Genomic DNA, 27,705 nt, shown 5'->3' on the forward strand with positions numbered 1-27,705 from the left:
TTTAAGTTTCAGGGTGGGCGACTGAAATTGGGGGGGGGTGGGGCCACTTTAATTGGGAGTGGGCAAACTGAAACAGGGACGGGGCCAAACTTGAAATTTGGGGCCAGACCAACTGAAATTTGAAGATTTGCTTATGCATACTTAGAATACTCCTGCGGAGGTTCCGCACACCTTTTCCCTTACAATGGTAAGGTGTAGCTGTTGGCGAAAATCAACAGTGGTGGCCTTACGATCTCGCTGTGTAAATTCATGTATCATGAATGTTGCTGTGTCAGATGTTGTGTCAACGTTACTTGAGTTGGATTTTTAATATTTTAGAAGAAAGTAGTCCTACCATTATAAAAGCTTGAATATTCATATGTGAATAATTGCCTATCTCTGAGTATAATATCATTGCTTGAAGCATAGAAACAATGTTTTTTGTTAAGGGAAAACATCTTTTATATCTGGCATGCGGCAATAATAGATTGTAAACAAACTTACGCAATGGCAAGGTTGTGTGCTCTGTAGGTCGGCACACCAATCAGCAGTTGGAATTCGCTATCTAGTGCCTTCAACGTGTTGGACACTAACTGATCTTTTCTTGTGTAGGTCAGCATGTCTCTATTGTGAAAGTTGATAGCAGAAGGGCAGCCGGGTATATACACAAGCTATAGAAGTGAAACTGTTGACTCATCCATAATTCCGTGTATCATATACAAATTCGAGAATCCCACTACAGTCCGTTCTGCTCCGCCGGGAAAATACGTGATGTTAATTAGTTAGTACAGCACCTTTAAGCCCGAGAAAGGTACTATCCGGCACTACTGATCGAGTACGAGCGCCACTGTTGCGAAAGAGTCTGTCCGACGCACCGATCAACAAATGGGGCCTCAGTGCCCACTACTTCACTTGTTTGACGGCGCCGGCAGGCGGCATCCGAGTGTAAAGAAACTGGACCCTACTCCGTAATAACGGCACGCATAGGCGCAATTGCCTACATCATTAGTGAAGAAACTTCTCCATAGTGCCTAGGCAGTGTCACACATTCAAGGAGTAGAAGCCCCCACATTTTTTCTATCGAACCCGCTCTAACTCGTGCATGCGCACAAATTCCAGGTACCTACGGAAATGCCTCGCCCCGCTGTACTTACTAGCATTTGTGAAGTCAACGCCCGGCCTGGCCGCCATATCTCGAAAACCATCTGCAATGGATACACAGTTCGTGCTGCACTGTGCTTTCAAGTGGGGGTTCGCGTTGATGCGAACGGCTGCACGAAAGTCAATTCGGTCACTGCTGTTGCCGCGTTTCCCCACTGCAGCGCTTTGACAGACGGTTTCTACGGTCATCGAGCGAGGTGTGTTCCTTTAGACCTTTGCATGCGTGACACCATGCTTGCTTATTGCGGAAAACTTTCTGGGACTGTGAAGGGTAAGCTACGGGGGCAAAACACGCACAAGGGAGAGTGCTTCTGAAAAGAGTCGCGCGTTTTAATCTACCTTAGTTTAGGCTGGAAGAAAGGGTGTTAGCCGAGGGGCCCTATTTTTATTAGTCATGTCATAAGAAGCCAACAAACACTGACACCAAGGACAACATAGGGCAATAAACATAGTTCAGGCTGGGGAAGACAAACATAAACAACTTATTAGTAACGATTAAATAAGACAGAGCGCACCACTCAGTGTAAAGATTGACTTATTTCTCGGCTATTTACCTTCTACGTCTAGAGAAACGTGAAACCGTGGCACGTGGAAGTTGTGTCGATTAGGCGTCGGTTCCGAGCACCCGCCGTGGTTGCTCAATGGCTGTGGTGTTCGGCTGCTGAGGAAGATGTTGCAGGATCGCACCCCGTAAATGGAAGCCGCATTTCAATGGGGGTAAAATGCGAAGACACCCGTGTACTCAGATTTAGGTGCTCGTAACATAACTCCTGGCGGTCCAAATTTCCGCCGTCCACCACTACGGCGTGCCTCATAATCACATGGTGGCTTCGGAGCGTAAAACCCCATAACTTCAGCGTCTGTACCAAGCAACCAAAAGCACTGTCAAACGCTGTCGAACCTCATGGTGCGGTCACGCATGTGGAGCAATCATGCACCCGTAGCTTTCCCTTTGTAGCCACAGAAAGTTGTCCGCGAGTATAGTGCGTATGTCTATGTACACAAGTTTATAAGGCCGATATAACTACTATTCTTTATTCGTATAGCTGCTCATTACTTCGCCATCGCAATCGACGCCTCGCCGTTCGGGCGAAGCTGCAACATTTTTCTGGGGACTTTGCTTCTAATAGGCGTTCGCCTTGGGTACAATGGAGGGCTGTGTGATTTGCTCGATCCCCACGTCCGCCGCTTAAGCTTTTGTGCAAACGTCATCATAACGGCCGATACATAGTTCATAATAGCGAAGCTGCACTTGTTTGTGCGGGCAGTACGTGTCAATGTGGAGCATGTGGCATAAGGCTTGCCACTTCGCAGTGCGTCTTCCGCGCTCTGCCTGTGCCACGGTCGTCGCGGCGGGAGGAATGCGTGCCGAAGGGACGTCAGATGCACCGCCCATGAACAAGAAATTAATTATAATGTGAAGATTGTTAAACAATAAAACGAATTCGCAGTAACAACGTGCCTATAAGCATTGGTCTGCGGTATCTGCTTAATCGCAAACCCTTCCCCACCAACCACCCCCGTGATCGTTTCCCCTTGGCAGAAACCCTCCGTGTCAGGCCTTCTAGTGAAGTATGCGTACAGGACAACTACTGCAGAAAACAAAAAGGGGTATGATCTGATATTCCAGAAAATAAAAAGTACAAAATTTTTTAAACCTGCGATTCGAACAGAAGACCTGCCTGTCACGATTCGAACGCCTTGGCACGGCACCACAAAAGCTGAAAGGAGAGCAAGCTTAATCCGGAGTATTCGTCCACTGTCGCGTTGTTCAGCTCGGCTTGGAACAAATGGAGCAAAGCGTCATCCTCTGCAGAGGGAGTGGTGTACCTAGGGAAAGGCAGATTCCGAGAAGCAAAAGTCCCGAGATGTCTCACACGTAACCAATGCGTGGGCACGACACTCGGGAAATTACGAAAAAGAAGGCATTCTTCAACAGAACAAAAGCCTAGTGATCATCATCGTCATCGTCCATCTGGCTTTTTTCGTTCGACACTATAGGGTAGTGGGTTTCACAAGACAAGTTCGGACCGAGCTCTCCGCTTTTATATAAAATGTTCTATGAATACTCATCATTGTTTTGTAGAAACAAATATTGTCTGAGTGTTAGGTGATTTTCTTTTTCTTTTTCGTTTCTTTAGGTGAAGTGGAGTGATGGAATACAAGTATTAGAGCAATTTTTAAGACCCTGGAAGTTTCTTTTCTTTGCGCTTCTTTGGTCAGCATTGGTCGTTGAAGTATTTCGAGTATGATTCACTCACCGTGGCCGGGGTTCCATCCAGCTGGCGGCCTCCGTGGTTGGACACAATGACGGCCGCTGCGCCACGGCAGTGTGCTTGGAGCGCCGCTTCGGCTGCAACCCGAAGAGCCAGTTCATAGTCGCCCTAGCTTGTGCGATTTTTAGTTCGCGGCGATAGAGAAAATGCCGCTTGCGATAAGAACGAGGCCGTGCATCCCTGATCCACTTTGCCTGAGTGTGCTGTTGCCCTCATTAAACGATCCCCGTGGTTCGCACTATACACGCAGGCACCTTGGCAGCACATGCTACAGCTGCGCTCTGTGTTTAGGCGCTTCAACGTGATTATAATATTGCCACGTGGTGTTACTAGGCTAGCTCACAAACTATGAAGAAATGGGCACAGGCCACGCCCTAACTATCTGTTGTCTTTGTTGTCTATCTTTGTTGTCTGAGTGAGCGGAGCTCACACAAAATTGTGGGTCAGTCCCGCAGCGAATGCAAAGAAGCGAGAAGCTCACAATGTACTGGTTCTCCAAGAGGCATGACATGACGTCATCAGCGGGCATTGTCAGTTCACGAACACTTGATCCGGTCACGTCACGTTTCCCATGATGACGTTATGAGATTACATCATTAAGTGATACTATCAATGCAAGATGCCGTTATTCTCGTATATTCGAATTACAATCCGAAGCTATAATGTTTGCAACTTGTATGCAAGCCGCACTTCACGAATAATGTGACACAATTTATTTTGAGGAATTCAATTAGTTCAATACCACCCTTGCGCATCTCGGAAGGCTAACGGGAATGAGTATATATGCTGCACTTCAGCACACCTGCGTGCGTGAGTGACGTATGTGTGCACACAAGAAAGGAAGGAAGGAAAAAGTGGAGAAGGAAGGCAGGGAGGTTAACCAGTTTAGCTCAACCGGTTTGCTACCCTACACATGGGAGCGGGATGGTGGGGATGAAAGATGGGGAGAAGAGATAGGGAGCACATAACACGGCACACACATCGTTAGTTACAGTCTGTCACTTGCGCGGTACGTGATATCACTGTCACAGCCGCTTGTCCAAGCCTGTCACCTTCATAAACCGAAGTAGTCCCTTTGTCGCCTTCAGCTGCGATGTCTTCTGTCGGCGATATATGAAAATAGTTGCAACTGACAATGGTCTATTGTCAAGGTGCGCTAGAACGGATGCCAGGGACTGTCTCTGAACATTATATTCAGGACAGTCGCACAGAATGTGTTTCAGCGTCTCCTCGCAAAGACAGGCATTGCCGAGAGCGTTTTCGGCCATTCCAATGCGAAACCAGTAAGATTTCGTGAAGGCCACATGTGCACACAATGTATTTGTCCTTGATGCATGGGTGCTTTGCTCGTCGCATCTGTCGCACAGCGTGTGGTTCGACCGTAATTGACATTGTGACAACTGCTCTCCGAAACTGTAGCTCCATCTAGCGGCCACGGCCACTTATATAGGCCTCAAATGGCAGCTGGAAAACGGCTTCATCTTTGTGTTTTCGTGGAACATAAATTTCTTCATTCGTAAATTCGAATTATAATCCGCAGCTATCATGTTTGCAGTTTGTGCGTAAGTCGTACTTCACAAATTCTCTGGCCCAATTTGCTAAGAAAAGTTGAATTTGTGTAACAAGGCGCTTGCGCGTGGTAGAGGGCCTAGACCAATGAGCACATATGCTGCACTTGCGTGAGCGTGTGGCATGCGTCGCTCGAGGTGGTTGTGCTTGTGTAACGCCGTGAATGTCAGCAACAGCTTAGCTGTACATCCGCTTTCACAGGGTGGAATAGAGGCACATTTTTTTAGACTAACTGGCGAACGAAGAAGAGCAGCGTTCCAGCGGGAGGCCAGCTGGAGACTCGGTCTTAGTGTTCCATATCCCTCTAAGTAAAGCTGTTGTTTTACTCCGGCGCGAGAATCTATCACAAGGTGCTGTCTCCGATGAAAAAAGAAGCTGTTGTACAATACATCATACTCAATACTTACTTTTCTGTCTCGCACACGCACGAACGAACACTCGCAGAAAAGTGAAGAGCACAAGTTTCTATAAGAACTTTGCCCGCTTGGCCACAAATACGATGATGTCTCTGCTGAAACCGCAACTATTCTGGTAGGAGAACTCGAAAGACGAGATACGTGCATTACATGCCATGAGCAAGGCACAACGGAACTTGTGTCAGTGTCCAAGATAAGACGGCTCCGCTAGCATATTGTAAAAGCAATACTAGAGATCGAGAAAACATGTTTTTAAGGCTGCACACATTCTTGAAATTCCGAAAAGGAAATAACCTTCTTCTTGCTGTCCAAGCTCTCGGAATTCGCGCCCCCAAAACACGGACCAAGACGTCGTTTCCAAGGGTTCCGTCTTCAGAAGAATTCACCGAAGGTCACGATAATACCTAACGCGAAATTTGAGCATAGCTCTGTCCGTGTTTTCACTTCACGATATAATGGCTGGCGCGGACTATCTGTCTCGTGCGGCACGTTCCAAACGGAGTGAAGTGTGGCGCGTCTTCCTCGCTAATCGGAAGATCGGAGAGGCCACACGTTAGTGACGCGTGGACGCGTCACTAACGCTCATGAAGCGCTTTGTTTCCTTACAGAAACCGCCCGCTACTCTGGTGCCATATCGCAGCCGTCATCGCTGCACAGCCAGTCTTTCGCGGTACTACGCTTTTCTTCTCACGCTTTCGCTAAACCAAAGACGAGAGCGGCATTCCGTCGCGGGAAAGTTGTGCCACCAGTGTTAGCGGCAAGAACACCAAAGGGAGCATCGTATTGAGCCTTCAGCATGCCTAGAGTTACTGCATATGGCTCCTGCAAGAAACGAGAGTTGGGCTTCTGTTTTCCAAGTGCCGTTCCGTGGCCACTCGCCAGGCGCAGTCACGTGGAATTCCGAATTGCTGCAGAGAAGCCGGGCGAACAGCGGCCACATGACAGCGCTCATAGAGCGCCTACCACCCGCTTCAATTCGAATTCGCGTTTGTTACTGGCTCTCCGCCTTGTGAGCAAGAAACAAGTGGCAAAATCCGTCGTCGCTAAATCTCAGGTCAAGCTGAGCTCATATCATCACGTTTGTTTTGTAATTATTGAGATCGGCTGTGTGATTTCTAGTTACTAGAAGGCGTCACAGCATTAGCACTGGTGTAGCGTTGACGATACGGAAAGTTATAAAGGCCTAAAGACGCTTTCACGTTACGGCCATGGCAACTCGCGGCACGCCGTTTGCCGTTCGCGGGCCGCCGTTATACGGTGGTTTTGCTCTTGAACGGCGACATTTCCTTGCCGTTCGGAGAATGGGACGAGGACCCATTTGTCTGGCAGCCATGCGGCGAAGTGGGCCATCAGCGATCGCTCTGGCACTAACGGCAGCCTCACCGCCGCTGATCGCTCGGCGGCCCCGATATCGTTGCCAGGCCTTCTCCAGTTCACTTCAAAACTAAAGCTGACGGCGCTTCGAAATGAATCACCGACGCTTACAAGCCGTAATATTTTCTTACTGTTGCTGTCACTCTTCGCAATAATAATATTCAACGAAGAAAATGCGCTAATATTAGCTGCGCCGTCAGATGCGATGCTAGCACAGCCGAAGCAATATTCTGCCGTCGGTAGCCGTGCACTTCAGCTAAGCTCGACAAGTATCGGAGCTCTCGTTCGTGTTTAACGTTTGGCCGCGGATATTGTTTTTTATGAAATGTAGAATTTGCGCATCACTTTGTGTAGCGGAAATTGCTTTGCTTGGAAGAGATGCTGCAGCATATGTTTGCGTCGCCAGTGGCGGAGGCGCGCATCTTCGCAGTCGTCGATTGGCCCGTCGGTCGTGCGGCGGGCGGCACGGGGCATCCGAACTGCATTATTAATTTTTAGAACTGGAGGTTTATTTACATTATTTACAGTACTAACGCAAAGTAACGAACAGTCATAAAGTCATCGACGGCCAGCAGAAATCGGACGCTGCGGCCCGTGACAAGAAGAACGAAGAAAAAACTCTTCTGCATGTCTCTCACTTTTAACCCCTTCGGTCTCTAGGGGTCACGTCATTTTCGGCCAATCGTCGAGCCAGGTAAGGTGTCGTCATTTTCCTCCAATGGTAGGCACCCGTGCAAGTGCCGTCACATTTGGCCAATGGGGACGCTCGAAGAGCTTCATTGCCTGAGGGTTGACTTGCCTCAGGCATCGCCTCCTCGCCTCGAAGTGCTGAGCTGCAAGCGCCACATGGCCTGCTTCAACCAGTTCCCCCTCCTAGCGTCCCCTTTGAGGAAGTTGGTGTAGATCTTCTGGGCCCTTTCTCGCGATCCTCCAAGGCTAACCGTTGGGTTATCGTTTGCATAGATCACCTTACCCGCTATTGTGAGACCGCTGCATTGCCATCGGCCACAGCTACAGAAGTTTCTATGTTCTTGCTGGCTAACGTTATACTCCGACATACTCCGACCTCCTCGCATAGTAATCAGCGATCGTGGGCGACAGTTTACCGCGGACGTAGTGGAAGAAACCTTTCGTCTGTGTTCACGTAGCTTCTGCCATTCGACGCCCCACAATCCAAAAACTAATGGTCTGGTCGAGCGCACAAACAGAACACTTGCCAACATGCTGTCCATGTACGTCGATTCAGCACACAAGAATGGGGACAGTATCTTGCCTTTCATTACCGACGCCTTCAATACCGTGAGACACGAGACTACTGGTTACTCACCATTTTTCCTTCTTTATGCTCGTCCGCCGCGCTACACTCTCGACACCATATTTCCCTACTTCTCTCATGACAACGAATGAATTGATGAGATCCTCTGTCGAGCAGAAGAATCGCGACGCCTCGGTCGGCTACGCACCCTGGCATCGCAGGACTGGTTCAAGATACGCTATGACGGGCGTCACTGCCACGTTTACTTCGATCCTGGTGACCTTGTGCGGCTCTGGACGCCGTTACGGAAGTGTGGCATGTGCCAGAAGTTTCTCGCCCACTACGTCGGCGCTTACGTTATTCTGGAGCGCCTCAGCAAAGTGAACTATCGCATTGCGCGTCTCACAAGCAGTGCACGACACTCGGCCAAGGCTGAAGTGACACACGTCGCGCGTCTGAGGTGTTACAACCCACGAGATGACTGACTCGACCGGCGGGATTCGTCTGCCAGCGGGGAAATGTCACAAGCTGCCATGAACCATGCCTGCCGCGCAGACAACCAGATGAAAGAAAGAAGAGAACGACGTTAGCCAAGCTGCTGTGAGACCACTCTTCAAAAAACCGCGCCTATCAGCCAGATTCATCTGGTTCTGCATTAAACACCACGTGTGTAATATCATCACAGACTCGCGTGACGCTTGCCGTAATTACGAGGCTGATTGCGACACCCTACCGGCCGAAGGAATACTGTGATATAGCAACAGGCATGTAGATACCACTCGCCACGTTATATTTTGGACTCCTGCCATCGTGGGTTTCAAGAGCATGAAGCTGCTGAAGGGCACCTCGATGATTTACTTACCGGGCGTCCCCTTTCGCGCCTGAGCTGCTAGAACAAGGGAGAATGCTCTTAACTTTCAAAGACATTGCTACCTGTTATAAGGATCGCCATCCCCGGTACCCAACCCCAGCTAAGGGACTGGGTAAAGCTAACGAACACGTTCTACTTCACCTAAACACTAACACAATACTGTGCCTGGCAGTAATAAAACATTTGGATCCTGCGATCACTCTCTTGTGCGAACATTGTGAAGAGGTCGCTGACACTTATCACACGGGGTCGGCCTACCAGCAGAATTCAGCTCTCACCTTCCACCTCAACCATACCCCAGAGGACAGGAAGGCGGCCCTGCTTGGTTACTGAGACCTTCAAACCGTGGTGAAGGGGGCAGGTAAGCGGCTTGGACCAAAAGGGTCCACACCTCTATTTCTTGTTTATTAAATGCTTTCAACCACCACCACCCACAGAAAGAGCGCCCAGCCACACGAGCGGTAGTCGGACCAGCGCTGATTGGTCTTCCCTCATCGAGCCGCATGTGGTGGTGGCGAGACCTGGGGGCATTCTGTAAGAGCCCACCTAGTGGACTCTCCATTTAGGCCGCTACTCATTCGCTAGGGCTGCTCGTCTCCTCCTCTCTCGTATAGCTGCATCCAATCAGCAGCGGCCGAAATGGACAGTCCCCTAGGTGGACTGTCCAGGTGGGCGCTGGGTGACAAATCTCCAGAAAATGCCAGGAAAACGCTGAATGTGGAGCGCCCTTTAGTCATAGCCTCTCACCATCGACCCTTGCAGGAGCAGTGATCCCGGTCACATATTCTGGCACCGCGGGCTGGCCTAAGCAGCAGGCGCCACCAACCAGCGTAGCCCTCCCCCCCTCACCCAAAAGTGCCGAACTCCGCCCCTCTCCGTAGCGCAGATGAGATCGCCCCCGCGGCTGCATGCAGATGCCGTGGCTAGTGAAACTCATCGCATGGGAAGGTGGTCTCCCCTTCGCTTTTCCTACGCTTTCCACCTCATGGTTTCGCTGCACCCTCCTCCTGCGCTTTCCTCATTTTCTCTTCGCTATAGCCTTTCTTTCAGCCACCACTGCGTTCGGCGTTCGCTTTCGTTCTTCGCGGCGTTCGTTCGCTTGATTAGGCCGGTGCTGCCGCACCAAAGCTCGCTGCAGGAGCGGGCTATTAATAGGTGCACACTAAATAGCAAGCATGTAGGGTCCGCAAAGGAGGCTTCACACATTCCGCGAGTGTGTGCGTCAGTTGAAGTGATTTCTTATCTAGTAAGAAAGTTATTCATTAAATCACTCACTCTGATTTTGTTGGAATCAAAGTGGAAACCGTTACAAATACAATCGGTATTGTCTTGTGGAAGATTGGATATGTGCATCGTGCACAAGTAATTTCCAAGACAAAGAAGAACGGACGTATGTTCAGCTATGAATCGAGTTTGCATGTCCACGAGCTTCCGTGCAACAGGGGTGTGGCTGAAAAAGCGGAGAAAGACGATAAGGAAAGGTGCCTGTTGGACGGTGTTGATAACCTCTGAAGACAGAGGTTCCCATTTAAGAGCTAAAGCTAAAACGAACACCATTGTGGAATACTGCAAGGAAAATGATCCACGTATTTTTGAAGCCGATAAAGATGGCGGATTTACCGTGATGCCCACAGCTACGTTAGCAAAAAAGGCTGCTAAGGCTTTAGCCAAGAACTTCGTTCCTGCAAGACCGAGCATGCCCAAGTTAAACACTAACGTTGTTTATTTGCGCCAGGATGTGGAACTTTCTAGGTTGACCGAGCATATTATCGACTGTAAGCAGTCCTCCCGATGTGTAGTTTTAGCGTTAATAGGCATAAATTGGATATGGCATTTAGAAGCATTGTAGCTAAGATGGGTAACTGGCAGCAGCAGCTTAGTCAGATTCTGACAACACTTAAACGCTCTGGTCATTGACGGCCCATACGTTGTTAGAAATTCGAAAGAAGTCACACTCTCCTCGGTATCGCTTGATTCCTTTAGGTCTGCTTCTTCCATGGATATTGAGGGCATCTTTTACTCTGTACCACATTCGGTCTTGTTGCCTGCGGTGTACTGTTGCTTCGAAAGAAATTGTGGCATGGCATTGCTGAATACGACAACGTTGTCTGTTGACAGTTTCTTAGCCTTACTATGATGTTATCTATGATCAACTTTTGTTTTGTTTATCAACCAGGTGTATATCTAGGGCAAGCGAAATTGTATTGGTACGTGTGTTGGCCACCTATCAGCACTCGGCGCACTCAGTCTCCATTGCGAATCGCTATCAAGATAGGGCGCCTGTGGCCGTGCCATACGCAGGCTCTGCCAGAGTAACCCTCCCTCGCCCCCCCCTCCATCTCATGTGTGTCTTGCCCGTGACGAAAGACGGCGCCGTTTCTCCCGGCTTTCCTCCCATGCAAGCGCGAGATGAAGCCAGCATCGTCAACTCACCCTCGCATACGATCACTAGCACGAACAACATACCGGGCTCTGCGACCATGTTATCACCCTTGGAAATTATACAGAATATTATGAAGCCGACGACGCTGACGGCAGAAATACGACTGGAGAGTCCAAATAATTGCTTTCGCAATAAAACATTTATAAAGCTATCGCGGTCTAAATTGTAATTTGGCTGCAACAGTCACTAGACGTTAACTTTTTCATTTAAATCCAACAAACCTTACTAAACTTGGTGATGAGGTTGTCCAGAAAAATTATTTGTCCATTCACATGTACTTAGGAAGGACCTCCAAGTCTATAGCTTCCCCTTCAATGGGTCACGCAAAATGAAGTACTATTCAGACTCAGTTTGCAGTTCCCTGCACTGAAAAGGGACAGGGATAAGTAAGGCTGTCGACACAGCTAGTAGTAGTAGATATAAAACACCAGAAACAGCTTAAAGCATTCGAAAGAAAACCTGCCTTCAGTTTATTAGCACGGTTCAAGCACAGTCAAGAAAGGAATTAACCATCTCAGATCGCGCCCAGCCGACTACCCTTGCGTATCGATGAAGAATCCGCCCTCGCCCTCGCTACACCATCAACTCAAGAACGATGACAGAGCAGATGACATGACAAAGAGAGAAGACAGATGACATAACAGAACCCCCTAGCCGATAAGTAACGAGACACAGACCATTCGAAGAAACCGAAATTCTTACAAGCGAGGCGAACGAACAAAAACGACAGTCTACATCCTTCCAAAGGAAACCTGCTTTCAGATTATATTCACGATAAGCACAGAACCATACCGGGCCGCACTCGGCCTACTACCCTTAAGTAGGCAAGACGAATTGAACACCTCCTCCTCCACCCCCTCCTATGCTGGACAACGTGAAAATTTAAATATGTCTCCTGGACATCGCCGTCATCCCCCCCTGATGAAGGGATCGAGTTCGTTCCGAAACGCCGGGAAAATAAATTAGCTCTTTGCTTGGAGCCACTTGAAAGTGATAATTAACACAACGAGACAGGCTACTCTGTCAAAATGTTAAGCTTGAAGTTTACATATAATTGTATCTTCAAGGTGATGAAAAGCTTAAATATGTTATATGGAAGTACAGAGATCATTATTTAGATTGCACATACAGGATTTGTACAGGACCAGTACTGAAGACGCCACTAGCCAAGCCCATAACCATGTGGTAATTAGGACCTAATATTTTCAAAGCACTAGCCGCAATGAAGGAGTGATTGCTTTAGACTTTTGTACAAGCTTATCAGGCATCATCTGTCAATTCGCCAGAAAGTGCGTGACAAGCGCTTCTGCAGGTGGCAGACAAGGTCAACTAGACATAACATAAGTAGCACGACCTTTGGAGCGTTGCGACCCATGCCGAAAACTCACACTTCAAGCATCGACGGGGAGGTGGGATGTATGGTCTGACACGCACCTTAGAGTAACCAGTTTCATTTGATTCAGGGAGGTTCCTGGTGCCAAGGGTAATGGTTATGCGCTTGGTAGGTATTTTCTTGTCATCGTGCCTGATCACTAGTCTTCGAACCTTGACTACATACTGGTCTTGCCATCCTTAAAATAGTTCACTTTCTTAAAGTTCGAGATGGTCATATTCCCAATGACACCGCGCACTGTGTTCGTCGACTTGTGACGGGCAACCAAACGCATATGTCCCCAAATGCTACACGCTTTGAGAGATGATCATACTGTATTATGTTGCGAACTTTGAGAAGAAGCTCGGCGCTTCTGATCCTATGACTTTATAGCCTGAGGCGATTGCTTCCGTGAGATATATTGCTACGAAGAATGGTGACGTCATTCGGACTGTCTTAAGATCGTGCTGGCTGTGTACGACGTGGTACTTCAAAAAAGACTGTTTTGGTTGCGTAATAAAAGTGAATGCTTCTACGGTGCGCCCCCTGTTCGGGCAACGATGAAGTAGTGATGAAAAAATTGGCAGAGGCTTAGCTTGGTTAAGTCTAGTGGATTGCGAAAGCAAGATTGCCTGGCTGCGCCCTGGTTCCACTGAAGCCGTCCTTGGCGAATTGTTTAGTAAAGCTTATTGTTTGGCATGATTTTTCTACCGTGGTATACAAATGATTGAGAAATATGAGCCTACAATATGAGCCTACAAATGCAAATTCATGAGCCTGCGGAACTGTACAAAATGTATGCGGGGAGACAGCAATCGTTCGGCTACAGGATACAACCGCAGCGAACCCTCTGGCATAGGCGGATATTTGTAACCATTAGACACACTGTACAGTGGAATCTTTTCTTCTCTGAGACTGGCTTTACACGTGTTACACACCACTGCACTCGCTAATGTTTGCTCATCCCACTTTGGGTAAGCCCACCTCAAAGTAGGCAACATAAGTTCGCTTACAGGTGTAAGTTCGTCCTTATGCCACAACCGTTCACACGGAGAACACACACAGCCAAAGGGATTGTTTGTAAAGCGTCTGTGAAATTCACAAGTTGCGGGCTCACACTCCTTGACTATTCTCGCATGCTCTTCACGTTGTTGAAGTTCAATGTACCCCTCCGGTTGAACCACACCAGCCTTGGCAAGAGATTTCTCTCGTCGCTTCTTCAATCGTTGAGCTTTCGCTTCGGGTGATTCTTGCGTTTGGCGCTTTCTCCTCGACTCGTTATGCTTCGCTTTCCTAGCAGCATCTCGCTCTCTTTCCCTGGCAAGGCGTTGCTCTCTCTGTTCAGGCGTTTCTTCAGCACGTCGTTGTCTTCTGTTCAGGTTGTAGAGTTCCATACTGCTCATCGAACGAGTAGATGCAGTCTCGTCGTGATTTAAAGCATCCATAAGGCTTGCTGTCGAACGATCAGGTGTCGCCAAAGTCGCGTCAGCATTGAGAGCATGCATGATACTTGTAAATGCACCCAGATCAAGAGATGTTGAACGCATTCGCCTGGTTGCATAATATGCAGGCCTTTAGCTTTATGCTGTTCCCGCTCTTCATCCGTTTCTTCCACACGCCGCCGCTTCTTAGCTGCAGCACATCGTTGCAGCTTCACCTTATACACATCATCCGACATACCGTGGAGGATTCGCTTGGACGATGGCGACGAGCCGAGTTCGGGGGCCGCTTTTCCACAGCTGGCATGACGTCACGTAGAGTGAGCGCCACCCCCACGGCAGCGGCGCGTGGAGGATTCGCTGGGACGATCGCGACGAGCCGAGTTGGGGGGGCACTTTTCCACAGCTGGCATGACGTCACGTACAGCGAGAGCGCCTCTCGCGGCAGCGGCGCGCAGCTGCAGCATGGAGGTTTCGCTGGGACGATCGCGACGAGCCGTGTTGGGGCCCCGCTTTTCCACAGCTGGTATGACGTCACACATAGGTCACGCTAAAGGTCAATGGTTGATTCTCCGGGACGACGGCCAAGAGCGGCAACCTCGAGCAGTATTGCTTTCGCAATAAAAACGTTTACAATATAACCTTCACAATTTGGCGGCGATGGTAGCCACACACCACAGAGCACATCAAGGAGACACTACAAAGTTGGAGGAGTACCTGCAGGCGCGAGCCATGCACCACCGCTACAACCTAATATATTACACACAAAGCTGGATAACCGCACCAGGCTAACCATTGCAATCAAAAAGTTTGGAAGTGAGAAGTGAAAAGTAAACAGGAAAAATGAAAAGGCGAGATAGAATGAAGAGGAGGACAGGAAAAAGGCAACAGCCGATTTCTTCCAGGTAGGTGTCTGGAGGGGCCGTCTATGTGAAGCAGGGGCCAAATAGATGTGTCGCATCCGGCAGGGGGCCTTAAAAGTCGAAACACATGGTATCGGCTCAGTGTCCAGGATCCCTCTTTCCTCAGACACGGCTCAGGCGTGCACAGCAAAATGCAGGAGGGTCCCAACCACATGTCCTCGGGTATGCGGTGTCGCAACATACCAAACTCCAGACAACGCAGACGCCCTTGCGCGGAATCGTGCTGCCATCAATCAATCGTTGATTATCCCACTGTCGTCACGGAATCGCCGTCGTGTCATTATTTCGTATTCATACATTCTTTCTAATACCACCGTCGTGATGTCGTTGTCTTCGTTTGATTGTCGTGGTTCGAGCTTCGTCGTCTGATTCTCGTGACCTCATCGCCACGCTATTGTCGTCATACATTCGTCGTCATGCCTTTGTCCTTATGTCTTCGTCAGGACGCCAGCTTTGTTATACTGTCGTCACCTTTCACAAATAGCATCCCATTGTAGTCATGCTCTTGTCATCATACTGCCTTCGTCGTTCCATGGACGCCATTCGTTATCCGTGTTTGCATCATCGCAACTGCATTCGCCGGGAACAGAATGTCGTCGTCCTCCTCTCATGGTCATGAATGACCCTGGCGAGCGAGAGTGATAGGCAAACGCATCGATTACACATACAGTGTACGTCGCATGTAGCCAAAGCGCTTGAATTCTGAGAACGACCACTATGGATTTCAACTAAAGGTGCCTTGGAAAATACGTTGTGTCGCTATGTGGTCGCGGCATTTCTTGATTTCTAAGCGCAGTAACTTCGATTATCATCTTAAAATGGCAGGGTTCTGCCAGACTGCTTTCGTTACACGTTACCTAAAAGCGCTGGCAGCAATTAATCTCGCGTTATTAACATATACAATTCGTAGAGGTGATTGTGTTCAGGAAAAAGATGGAGCACGCGGCGTTCGAATGGAGGTAGAGCTTTGATTTCGACAGCAGCCCCACCTGTCAACAAGGGGAAGCGCATTAGCATGGCTGACAGTGGCGGCGAGTCACAAATTTCAAAGGTGACATCATAGATTCGGATGAAAATGACGAAGACTTCGATATTTGCATTGCAATGGCATTGGAGAGATTGCAAACTATTTGAATGGTGTGAGAAGTGTTTTAAAAATTCTCCTTGACTATATTCAATTGTGCAAAGATTCTTTTGTATGGCATAGAGCATAAAATCACATCAAGGCAAATAAGTATTACTGGTTACGTTGTTCAAGAGGAGAAGAGGTGCCTAATGCCAGATGAGTTTGCAATATTTTTTTTTTGCTTCACAGAATTATGGAGATTGTTGGCAGGGATCATTGATGTGCCGCCTTGTTCGTGATCATTTTAATGGAAATACAAAAAAGAAATATAACTTTAAACAAGTTCCTAAAGTATTAAATAAAGTCCTAAGAAATAAATACTGGAAAATTCATTCCCATTTTTTGTGTGCTGAGGCACAGTGCACCTCCCTACTGGTTTCCATTATCCGTGTTCATTATTTGTTCATGTTGAATATTCTGTCGCTGTCTATCGCCCGATTAGGTCAAGTAACGCAGAATTTATACTTTCAAAGGTCAATGCGTAGATAAATGATTCAAGCCTACGGGGATGCTGCAATATTTGGCGATATTGGTGAGAGATACGTCAAAAACAAAACCGAACGCATCAACTTTTATTTTTTCAGTTCATGTTTCTTTTGAATGCTGGTTTGACATGTTGAGTGGCTCAACTCTCGAGTTCGTAGTCTTGCATATATTTTTCTAGCACCGGGTGGGATTCCCGCGAACTTACATAAACAAACTAGCATATAACATCCCAATCTGACGAGTAAAAAAAAATACCGCATTGCCTACCCTGTGCACACCTTTACTTAACACCCTTTGTGATGAAACAAATTTATACACACTCCAAATTTGCACAATCGCCAAACAAAGATGCCTACAGTGTCCCGTCAAAAGTTTGAACCATTTTAATAAAGCCGACAGAAGCAATGAACATGATATGTTAAGCGTCAAACTATGCACACGAGCGTTAGCCTTGCGGGCCACAAATTTCTCTGTTTAACAAAAGAAAAGCTTCTAGTTGTCATGTACTATGAAATGGCTGGAAGCCATTACACCGACGTATTTATATTTGCATTCGCGCCTAACTTGTTGGCTCGAGTTCCATTACTGTACGTTGGTGTGGTGATATGAGATTCGAGTATGAGATGAAATATCTAGTGGTGTGTGCAGGAGTGTTCATCTATTTCATCGCTATAGTATGGACCGCAAGTAATATTGGGCAATTCGTTTAAAAAAACATTGAAAAATCATGCTGCCAATACCATTGTAACACTTGCGACGTTGTCGGAGGCCTGACGACTGAAAACCATGGAGTTTGATGTGGTACCTTACACCACGTCTTATATATCCTTTTTTTTCAACGTCTTGGCTAACGTTAGCGCAGACGCCCTATATGTTGACCCACAACTTGTTAGAAATATAAAAGGGTTCTTCATGTCATACTGCAAGCAGCATGCATGGTGAGCCAAGGATGTACTTCCGTTTTTTTATTTCCAATATTAGCGGAAAACCTGACGCACTCGAATCTGCCTCTTGTAAATTTTCTTCAACTTTATATATATGATGCTTGCTAAAGAGTAAGCAGGCGTTGTTCCTCTCTGAGAGATATTTCCGATGCTTATCCATGCCTATATTCTCGTCGGTCAGTTGTACATTTATGTTTTCGTATTGTCTGATCGAGTAATATTCTGTGTATTTTAGGCGTGTACTGCAATAAAACGAAATCTTTATTTTTGTCACCGTCAAACAGTAGACACGAAGGGCAGACACAGTGCAAAACGCTGCTTGGCGCAGCTTTAAGGGTTCCCGGTGCCCTTTCATTACATGATATTATCTCACTATAAGGAAGAGCTCGAGTTTTATATAGGCTCAATGGCCCATCGGTCGAACCGAACCAGGCGGGTTGGGCCCAGGCCTGAATCTTTAGGGCCCGGGATGAATAATAAATAGGTTTGAAATTACCAGGCAGATATTAGACAGGCACGTTCGGTCTCCGCCCGGGCGCGTACCTGAATAAACAGCCCGTGCAGTGGTCTGGGTTCGGGACCACTTTCAGCAAGACAGGCATTATCTTCACACGCCGTGGTTGCTTAGTGGCTTTGGTGTTGTGCTGCTAAGCCCGAAGTCGCATGGGCGAGTCGCGGCTGCGGCAGGCACATTTCGATGGGGGCGAAATGCGAAAACACCCGTGTACTTAGATTTAGGTGCACGTTAAAGAACCACCGGTTGTGAAAATTAATCTGGAGGTCCCCACTACGGCGTGCCTTGCATAATCAGATTGTGATTGTGACACGCAAAGCCCCATAATTTAATTACAACACATCTTCCGACAGATAGAATGTTTGTGACGCGCATGTTTCCCATTTGTGCGTATTGACTATCTCATTTGTCCTGCGAACGATCGTCCAAGCAAGCCGTCCAACAAATCCAGTACAAGCGGCAATCTTTCATAGGCTGGCGGGCCGCATGGTTTGAAGCACACGTGTTCTCCATTTTACGGCTGCTCCGTAAACTGAGTTGATGGCGCCGTTGAGAAACTATGCGCTTACCAGTGAGGACGCCCTTGACGACTACGGGCAGCTTCGAGAGCCTGCATAGCCATTCGATGTCGTTCAACGTGGCCGAAGGCAGAACATGCATGTCGCTCGAATACGTTCCTTGGAGCTTGCATCCGTGGACCTCATTCGCATAAGCTGCCTCCAAATTTGCGAAACTGCGACAATGCGTTAGCCGGATACAGGAGACAGTAATTGTGATACTTAATAAAATTCTTGAATAAAGTAATTCTACTATTCATGGGGAGATACGAAGCAGTAAAAAAAGCTGATTCAAGAGCTTCACCGAGTTATCGAGAGCTCGGGATCAAGTTTAATGTTTTTTTTTCATCATTGTTTTGTCGGTCTCCTAATTTCAATTAAGCGCTGAGGCACAATGAGGCCATTTGATTGTCGGCAGCACGTGGTAAACTATCTGCCTCGGTGTTGCCTTGAACGCTGAAATGACCAGAAATCCACTGAAAGAAAATCTAATGTTGCAAGATTGTCGCTTTTGTATATACGTATATATTTCCTACCCTAGAGCTTGACTATTTTTGTTTATACTTGTGGAAATAATTCACAATAGCGATACCTGGAAGCCTTAGAATTACCCATTTCAGTGGTTGTGGTTGTGAGCACATAAAGGTCAAGCGAGACATTATGGCGTAATGTTTTGCTGCAGTAACGTTTTATAATTTGCACGTTCTCTGTTCTCCCGTAGAGGGTTTGCGGAATACAGACGTTGAATTTCCTATCTACACGAGACATGTGTGACTTGAATTTAATCTCCGTAGGCCTGGTAGATATTCCACAGTGTTAACTGTTTCACAGCTACTTATGATAGGTTATGCCCCGCACTTTGGCTGAAACTACTAGAATGTATAGAAGCCATAGGGGATACACGGCTTCCGCTGGCGAAAACTTATACTTTTGATTGTTCTCCTCGCTATTTGGTGCCCTGGTTCCTTCTTTACCTTCCCCCTAATTTACTTTTCCTTGGCCGCTGGACCACTGAAGCGTTCACCGACAGGTGGCGCAGTTTCGAAGCGATAGAGCTACTTTACCTCTATCATTCTTGCTAAACAACAAAACAAGAACCCCGTTGCACGAAGGTTAGAGGAAGCGTACTATCCTTATCGAGTGCTTACGGAATCTGAATAAACCAGTTAAAATATAAATTATGTCTCTCTTACAAAAACACAATATTCATCATTATATCCCATCAAAATTTACACTCCTTACGGTGTATGTTGTCACCAAACAATCATTATCATCTGTGTTGCGTGGGTGTTGTCTTAGAACACTTTCAAGAAAGCTACGTCCGTTGACACGTACCGGCGGTTCGCAAGCTGCAAGTATCGGGAGCGCAAAAAGCACAAATAATAAACGACAAATATTGTTTAGGGACAAATCAATGAAGCCTCAAATGGTGAAGGCTTTTCTGAAGAGAGCATGTGCGTTTGAAAGAACGCAACAATACCTGAGGCCATGGGGCAGTTGTGCTTTATACGGATCGTGCACAAAACCATCTCCAGGCACGGGAGAGTCCACGGTGACCACAATGGCCGTGACGCCACAGGCAGCTGCCCTCTTGACCAGCGACTCGGTGAGTGACCGGTTGCGAAAAATGTACGTCTGCTGCCAGAGAAGACAGCCGGACGCCGCTGCCCTCACGTCCTCGAGCGTCATGGTGCTGAAGCTGCTCAATATCATCACCGTACCTGCGCCCTGCGCCGCTGTTTGGATTTAAAAATCAAAACATAGAAGACACGTTCGCTTTTGGAAGAGCAGCTGTGCGCTATACATCCGTGAAATTGTAATCAAAAGCTCGTTAGAACAAGGACGAAGTTACCCGCCGTGCCCGCTGCATACCTATAATGATGACATAACCATGGCAATAGTAGACATGCAACACAAGAAGAAGCGGGAAGGAGAAGGGCTGACTTCCAACTGATGTTTATTATGAAAAATAATTTTTCTGATAAACGCTTGTTGCAAGTCACCACTTGTCCGCGTCGCTTCTTTTTGTGTTTCATGTCTAGTTTCGCGCTGGTTCTTTCATTATGCAATACCAACTAGCCCGGTCTCACACTGTTCTTCAGTATATTTAGAGTTGTGAAACTGCCTCGTACGTTAGGCTGTTTAGGGCAGTAGATGGGAATCGTCTAGAAATAAAACCAGACATTTCACCTAGCCAGTGCTGAAGCGTCCTTCAAAATAGGCTTCAATTAAGGCCCATTAGGCAATGAACCCTCTTCCCATCTCGTCAAACTTTCGTAACAAAGTGGTAACGGATAAAGTTTATTGATTCGTAGTGCGCCCCGTGCACAGAGCACGTGGCTTTTACGTGTAAAATAAGCGCCCATATGCATTGCGGAACGTTGAATACATCTCATTAAGAGATAGTTGGGATTTTGTAACTCAGATGCCAGGTCTTATTTGAATGCGCCGAGGTGTGGCTGGGACGCGAAAGTTAATGCATCTTAATTTAAGTAGATCGGTAAATCATGCAGTGAACACTGATTTTTGAACTGTCATGTCGTAAACGGAAATGTCCGTGATAAAAGCATATGTTCACCCCGTTTATGAATGACGTATGCTCATCGTTTACTAGAATGGTAAGAATCTTCTTTCCATTCCCGAGAGAAGCACGCGATTAAAAGCAACGTCAAGTTCGCGGCAAATCTGTCCCTACCTTCCAGAGAAGAATGTGCCAATGGTGCGCGTAGAGTTTCCTGCGATACTATTCCCTTTATCCTAAACACCTCGTGCCGAAAGATCGCAGCATGGGAAAGCAGAAGCCTTCATCGAAAAACTGACAAAACTATACGCGTAGAAGACACGGTGGAAGGCCTTGCCTTGAGCAGAGCCGACTTCTCCTGCAGAGTTTACCAACTTGTGAGCCGCTGATGGAGAGAGCCCCACTGGCAAGGATACTGCACGGCCCAGCACGGTGGTCGTGGTGCTCACCTTTTCAACGTCCACGAGAATCCGCGGCCGGAAACGTAGCCTGCGGACATGTCAGCAAAATCACAGTGGCTGCAGTCTGAAAGTCTTTCGTAAGCTTAAAGGGGCCCACCACGCCGAGCCTTGCCATAGAACAAACGGCTCCGATCAGTTTCCACAAAATGGATCAGAAACGTTTGTACAAAGACCAGTTTCCACATAAGGCTTGGACCCCGGTGCGAGCTCGGTGGACCCTGGTGCGAGCTCGAAAATTACGTGGGCTATCGAGAGAGCAGGCAGGATCGTTCGCATTAGTGGCACCTGCCACTATGAGAAACGCGTTACGACTCAATCTCGTAATGTCATGTGCGGCGTCATGTTGCTGAATGCCTATTCATTTGCTAAAATAATATAATCACATTGCACAAATAGCATTGTAACCCGACCATCGAACTCACCGCAATGGCTAAGTGCATTCTGCTCTTGAGCAAGACATCGTGGGCTCTTCGTCAAGCAATGGGAAGGGGATCATACGCCAACAATTGCACCATTAATTGTTTTGATAACGGGCCAGGGTATAAAATCTTTGCGCGGTGAGTCCGTACAACAGGCCAATCTGAGTACAAGCCGGCTTAGTCAGCAAACGTAACGTGATGTTAATTGTTTCGTTGAAAAGTTTTTGAGGTAGCACGTTCCAAATCAGATGCCCACAAACAGTTGTCATCTGTGTTGTGCTGCGACATTGAGCTGTTGGACAAGACGTCCCAAATTGGACTTTCAGTCTGGAACACTCGCATTCTTATTAGAGCGGAATGATCACGAAAAAATTGTGAATGCTTGCGTTACCCGAAAATGGCGGTAAGCGAAGCTTGTCCTGCGTTCACCCGACCTTCGTCACGGTTAAGTAACCCACAGGCAACGGGGCCAGATTGCTTAGGCCTCCCGCTCCCTCAGCGCGGTATCTTCGCCTTGCTGTCGGATTGCCTGGTCTCTGGTTGCTCTAAAGGCGTATTTACAGTCCGACGTTATCGGCGAGCGTCTGTAGACGACGGGTGCATCGGAGTGCGTTGGCCGCATCCGCTTACGTTGGCGGTACCAGTGCTAGGAACCATGGTCGAACTATAGACGGTGCTGTTCTCGCCAATGTGAGCTGACGTGTGCGCGTGTTCACGCTACGTCGGACTATACTTAAACTTTAACGGCTGGATCGACATGCTGAAAGCGAGCTCTTTCTCCCGCAAGTTTTCTGGCGTGGCTCATCGAACGCCGCGAGTTCATCGAGGGAACTCAGAACGCGTGGCCGTCCCATCCATCTTCCGAGAATGAACTGAACGGAAACGAAGCTGGCGCACCGCTCACGAAACCCTTTCCCGCCCTTTCCATTCCCGGCGGAAGCGAAACGGCTTTGATTGGTTGCAGAATCCTTGCTAAACATTCCCTCTCTGGGGCCGGTGAAGTTGTCGACTCATGAAACCGCCCTTTCCCGCGGCTGCTCTGCTCTGGGAGCAAGTGGGTTTTAGCATGACCACGACAACACCATTTGCCACCACTCTGCATACCGCTTTGGAGGACGCTAAAGACCAGCAACCCATCAATGGTTGCATCAAGAGGAGAGCGTTGTGTGGGTACTTCTCCGGTCTTGCGCCCAATTTATGGTCGCTAGTCTCGGCACAGCTTCGCGGGGTAATGGACACCGCCGCTCCTATGCAGTCTGGAGGACCTGATACATTTTTTGACCACGGCCGACTCCGTATAGAAGATGCTCGTCTTGTTCGTTATCACTGCCACCTACAAACGGGCCTCCTTACTCCCTTGTGGTAGAAGAGTACAGCTCATTTTTTTACTTACAAATACTGGTGTCTCACTTTCTGAGACATAGGAGGAGTGAGTACAGAATTATAGAAAGAAATGCAATTACAAATACATTCAACAAAATTGAACAGAATACAAGAAAGCCTTAACAGAACACATAATTACGTAGTGTTCGTTCAGAATGCTCAGTACCAAGTCTGCGCAGACCAATCAAGTTTATTCCATAAATCCTACGTCCACGCAAAGACGGAAAACTTCAAGCAATCAAGATTCGACCTGAAGGGCACAATGTTCAGGGGATCAGATCGTCGAGTGCAGCGTGCAGAAGCTGCAACAAAAGAAATGGGCGCCAGAACACTCAAGCCGGTGTGAACTATATTATGCAGAAGGATAACGTGATCACCAGAGTGCCGATATTTGAGAGATTGCATCGTTAAAACGTGCGCATGCGTAGTAGGCGAGAATTGCCGGTCATAGCGACAAAAGATGAACCTGACTGCTTTTGTTTGGACAGATTCTGACATAGCTATCTCGTGCTTGCGGTGAGGTGAGCAAACAACTGATGCATATTCTAGTATGGATCCTTCCAATGTTTTGTACGCCGTCAGTTTGCATTCTCTTGTCGAGCTGCTTAGCGCACGTTGGAGATACCAAAGTTTTTGACTAGCCTTATTGCAGATTATTTCAGCGTGCTTGCGCCGTTTTAAATTTGATGTGAGAGTTACAACGAGGCTTTTAAACTCCGTAACATGTATTAGACTGACCCCCTTATCAGTATAAGTAAAAGAAAGGGGCTGTTTCTTGTTTGAAAAGGTCATAGCTACAGTCTTTTTCAGCTAGACATTTGCCAAGTTTCACTCCAGTTACAAAACAATGAAAAAACATCATTCAGCGCAACCTTGAGCATGAGCACTAGAGATGGTTTTGTAGATAACGCAGTCGTCTGCTAACATTATAAGTTGAACTTGAGTATTGCGGATCATTTCTACTAGGTTATTTATGAAAATATTGAACAAAAGCGGCCCCAGCACCGAGCCTTGAGGCACCCCAGATGTAATCTGTACCTCTGATGACTTCACACGAATAAAGGAAACAAATTGAGAGCGTGACCGTAAGTAATCAGCTATCCAATCGACCAGCTTACTGTCGCTCAAAAATGTACAAAGTTTAACTAAAAGCTTAGCATGGCAAACCAAATCGAAGGCCTAGAGAATAGTCAGTTAATATGGCATCAAGCTGTCCGCAGCTGTTAAAGGAAGAAGCAATGTCATGCGTAAATTCAAGGAACTGCGTAACAGTGGAAAAACCAGTACGAAAACCGTGCTGCTATTTGGAAAGAATATTGTTTGCATTAAGGTATTCCACAATGTGCGCGCGAATAATGTGCTCCAAGAGTTTAGGACTGGTGGAAACTAAAGATATAGCCCTGTAATCATCATCATCAGCCTGGTTACGCCCTCTGCAGGGTAAAGGCCTCTCCCATACTTCTCCAACTACCCCGGTCATGTACTAATTGTGGTCTATAATTTGGTATTATTTGCTTGTTTCCGGACTTGAATACGGGCACGACGTTCTCCAATTTCCACCGGCGGGGAACTGTTGTAGAGCTGATGAATTTTTTAAATATCATAATCAGATAGTTTGTACACCATTCCGAGTACCTCTTTAGGAACATATTTCGAATGCCGTCGGGGCCTGGGCTTTTCGTTACATCAAGTTTTAATATGAGGATATGTACTCTGGAGGAGGTTACATCAAGGTCAGAAAGAGAGGGCAGGGTCCCTATAACGTAAAAGTGTTCCAATATGTTTTTATTCGAATCTCCTGACGTCAAAGTTGCGTACCCGCCGACGCAGGGTTGTCTAAACAGACCAATCAAACGATCTCCTCGTTAATAGCAGGTCACTTTGCTTGAAAAAGGAATTACATTGCCTACACTATGCTGGTTGTCTTATCTAATTCGCTGACATGAGGCGAGGAGTAAAGTCAAATGGAGAGGGATTGCAAGGGGCCGAGGCAATCCACTGAAAATCGATAATCGGTAAAGAGGGTGGTGCCGGCGTCTGCGATTGCTCCGCTTTCTTTTGCTTAGCTTGCGGTGGTTAGCCGAAAATCGCGGCGGCATGCAACGGATAGCGACGAAAGATCTGATCAAGAAACGCCAATGAATGAAAGCCTCTAACCCTACAGCTAGAACTGGCAGAACTTTCGAAGTTGATCAACAAGCGTAAGACAGCTGACATAAGGAAGTATAATATGGATAGAATTGAACAAGCCCTCAGGAACGGAGGAAGCCTAAAAGCAGTGTAGAAGAAACTAGGAATTGGCAAGAATCAGATCTATGCGTTAAGAGACAAAGCCGGCAATATCATCACTAATATGGATGAGATAGTTCAAGTGGCTAAAGAGTTCTATAGACATTTATACAGTACGAGTGGCACCGACGACGATAATGGAAGAGAGAATAGTCTAGAGGAATTCGAAATCCCACAAGTAACGCCGGAAGAAGTAAAAAATGCCTTGGGGAGCTATGCAAAGGGGGAAGGCAGCTGGGAAGTATCAGGTAACAGCAGATTTGTTGAAGTGTGGTGGGCAGATTTTTCTAGGAAAACTGGCCACCCTGTACACACTATGTCTCGTGACCTCGAGCGTACCGGAATCTTGAAAGAACGCTAACATAATCCTAATCCATAAGAAAGGGGACGCCAAAGACTTGAAAAATTATAGAACGATCAGCTTACTCTCCGTTGCCTACGAAATATTTACCAATTTAATTGCGAATAGAATCAGGAACACATTAGACTTCCGACAACCAAAGGACCGGGCAGGATTCCGTAAAGGCTACTGAACAATAGAAAATATTCACACTATCAATCAGGTGATAGAGAAATGTGCGGGATATAACCAACCATTATATATAGCTTTCATTGATTACGAGAAAGTGTTTCATTCAGTCGAAACCTCAGCAGTCGTGGAGGCATTGCGGAATCAGGGTGTAGACGAGCCGTATGTAAAAATGCTGAAAGATATCTATAGCGGCTCCACAGCCACCATAGGCCTCCATAAAGAAAGCAACAAAACCTCAATAAAGAAAGGTGTCAGGCAGGGAGATACGATCTCCCCAATGCTATTCACAGCGTGTTTACAGGCGGTATTCAGAGACCTGAATTGGGAAGAATTGGGGATAAGAGGAAATGAAGAATAGCTTAGTAACTTGCGCTTCGCTGATCATATTGCCTTGTTTAGTAACTCAGAAGACCAACTGCAATGCATGCTCGCTGACCTGGAGAGGCAAAGCAGAACGGTGGGACTAAAGATTAATCTGCAGAAAACTAAAGTAATGTTTAAGTAATGTCTCGGAAGGGAACAGCAGTTTACTATAGGTAGCGAGGCACTGGAAGTTGTAAGGGAATACATCGACTTAGGGCAGGTAGTCACTGCTGATCCGGATCATGAGAGTGAAATAATCAGAAGAATAAGAATTGGCTGGGCGCGTTTGGCAGGCATTCTCAGATCATCAACAGTAGGTTGCCATTATCCCTCAAGAGAAAAGTGTATAAAAGCTTTGTCTTACCAGTACTCACGTACTTGGCAGAAACCTGGAGGCTTACGAAAAGGGTTTGACTTAAGTTGAGGACGACGCAACGAGCTATGGAAAGAAGAATGATAGGTGTAACGTTAAGGGATAACAAAAGAGCAGATTGGGTGAGGGAACAAACGCGCGTTAATGACATCTTAGTTGAAATCAAGGAAAAGAAATAGGGCATGGGCAGGACATGTAATGAGGAGGGAAGATAACCGATGCTCATTAAGGGTTACCGACTGGATTCCAAGGGAAGGAAAGCGTAGCAGGGTGCGACAGAAAGTTAGGTGGGCAAATGAGATTAGGAAGTTTGGAGGGACAACATGGTCACAATTAGTACATGACCGCGGTAGTTGGAGAAGTATGGGAGAGGCCTTTGCCCTGCAATGGGCGTAACCAGGATGATGATGATGATGAACGTACATGAGGTACTGAGAGGTATTTGGAAGGGAGTAATGGTGCTGGGGCTTACTTTCAGGAATGCGGTCCTGTGCTTAAGGGCAGAAGTTCAGCCGAAACTAGAAGTAAATCAGAGAGCTATTGGAAGATTAGCACTAGGTCCCCATGGGACAAGCACAAACGAAGCAGTACAGTTGTATATGGGCTGGGTATCGTTCGAAGCACGGGAAGCTCAAAGTAAAATCCTGTACGAAAAACAC

General features: G+C 47.2%; 1 protein-coding gene across 1 annotated transcript in view; it reads right to left on the reverse strand.

Moving 5' to 3' along the window:
• Positions 1-27,705, reverse strand: part of LOC142558363 (L-lactate oxidase-like) — a 47,894-nt gene that overhangs the window by 14,181 nt on the left and 6,008 nt on the right. The window contains exons 2-5 of the mRNA XM_075670507.1: positions 21,564-21,715; positions 20,186-20,441; positions 18,718-18,881; positions 3,402-3,493 (exon numbers count right to left, since the gene is read on the reverse strand). Of these exons, the coding sequence (XP_075526622.1) occupies positions 3,402-3,493; positions 18,718-18,881; positions 20,186-20,441; positions 21,564-21,715 (664 nt within the window). The remainder of the gene's footprint in view (positions 1-3,401; positions 3,494-18,717; positions 18,882-20,185; positions 20,442-21,563; positions 21,716-27,705) is intronic.

Source organism: Dermacentor variabilis, chromosome 9 (assembly GCF_050947875.1).
Source record: "Dermacentor variabilis isolate Ectoservices chromosome 9, ASM5094787v1, whole genome shotgun sequence".
Taxonomy (NCBI): domain Eukaryota; kingdom Metazoa; phylum Arthropoda; class Arachnida; order Ixodida; family Ixodidae; genus Dermacentor; species Dermacentor variabilis.